Source organism: Trichophyton verrucosum, assembly GCF_000151505.1.
Source record: "Trichophyton verrucosum HKI 0517 chromosome Unknown contig00190_1.f1.exp, whole genome shotgun sequence".
Classification (NCBI taxonomy): Eukaryota; Fungi; Ascomycota; class Eurotiomycetes; order Onygenales; family Arthrodermataceae; genus Trichophyton; species Trichophyton verrucosum.
In genome coordinates this window covers 1-1494 of record NW_003315532.1, presented here as the reverse complement: position 1 = coordinate 1494, position 1494 = coordinate 1, and the positions used below count along the sequence as shown (strand labels likewise).

Genomic DNA, 1494 nt, shown 5'->3' with positions numbered 1-1494 from the left:
TGTTTTAGGCAAGAAGGACGACCATCTCGAAAACACGAAAAAGACGCGAAAGGTGAACAAGACATGGCCGATGATCCAAGGAATATATGGGCGAGATGAACTTGGACAGACGGTCAGGTAGCGAAGATGTTTGTTGCTTGCTTCAGCCTTGTTTGATGGAGTTTGACTCTGGGGTTTGCTGGATGCTAGCAAACTCGAAGGGACATGACTATATAAGGGCGGTTCTCTACCCCTTTTTTCTCGGGGATAATTACAAGAAGCAAGGCTACATGACTTGATATTCTTATACAACTTTGATACCCTTTTTAATCCTGAACAAGTGTGATTCTGCTTGCTGGGCTCAGTTGTCATTGGTATATTAGTCAAGTTGAACAAATACTATACCTCTGAAACTCCAACGGAGTGAATACTCTCCTTCTATAATACACCTACCGATCTTAAATAAACACTTTGATAATGGAAGATAGACTGCATTACTTGCGGTGGAAACCTACTATCACGGCTCTTTCCCCGAATAATCTATCTAGTAATGCACGACCTAGGTCACAAGTGCCTGTTTCAAGTTCGTCGACCCGCGCTACCAGTGGCCTCCAAGGCCCAGGTCTTGCTCGGTATGTGAGGGGCTCATATACATTGTTCTCTGGCTATAATATAGACCAGATCAATGGCATCTTGGTCAGTGATGATGGCAATGGCTTTTTGCTGGCTGTTCCTCCTGAAGCCTCGTTGCGTTCAACTGCTGCCGAGGCTGTGTCAAGCTCCGCTCGAAGAGAAACAATTAAGGCTACAGGACATCCTTCAACAATCTCTGATTATGAGATAGCAAAAGAGGAACAAGATTTCGAGGACGCCATCCAGAACTCACTCAAAGACCACAGGACTCCTGCCGCAGCTCCTCGTGTGCGTTGTCAGCATAGTAATCCTGTTGCCGATCGGCCTTCTGCGGCTTCCCATCGTTCCCACCAGCCCTTAAATACCCAGACGCTCTGGAGATTGTATCAAGAACAGCAGGAGACCAGCGTTGATAGGCATCAACGGGTCCCAGGGATTCGGCCCGCCGTGCTGCACCCGCCAGCACATAGGATAACCTGCACTATCTGCAATGGCAGTCGAGCTGTCCGTCAGGATGAAGCTATCGCCGATGGCCTGCCTATTTGCGAAAGTTGCTGTGACGAAATATTACGAGCCGAGCAGTCGAGAGCGGAGCAAGTGGAGAGAGAGAGGCGAGTTCGTTTTGCTTAACGTTGCCAATCTTATATTTCATTTTTTGCGATCAACTCAAACGATATTTGCTCTTTCTATCTATTATCGTTTCCGGGATTTGGATGGAGATTGTTGGAGAACGAGGGTTCACAGTAATGATTCCTGGGAAAGTGGCGTACGGCTAGAATATTCTACGAATGATTAGGAATAATGCCATGGCTAAACTACAGTCGCTGAAATGCCATCCATTAATGGCTAAACGAAGACAAATTTACTTGAGTAAAAAAAGAT

The 1494-nt window shown here is 46.3% G+C and overlaps 1 protein-coding gene across 1 annotated transcript; it reads left to right on the top strand.

Annotated features, from left to right (window-relative positions):
* Positions 1-456: 456 nt before the first annotated feature.
* Positions 457-1242, top strand: TRV_01997 (uncharacterized protein; the record flags this gene model as incomplete). The annotated part of the gene is made up of 1 exon (XM_003023754.1): positions 457-1242. One exon carries the CDS (start codon positions 457-459, stop codon positions 1240-1242), a length of 786 nt encoding a protein of 261 aa, XP_003023800.1.
* Between the last annotated feature and the right edge of the window lie 252 nt (positions 1243-1494).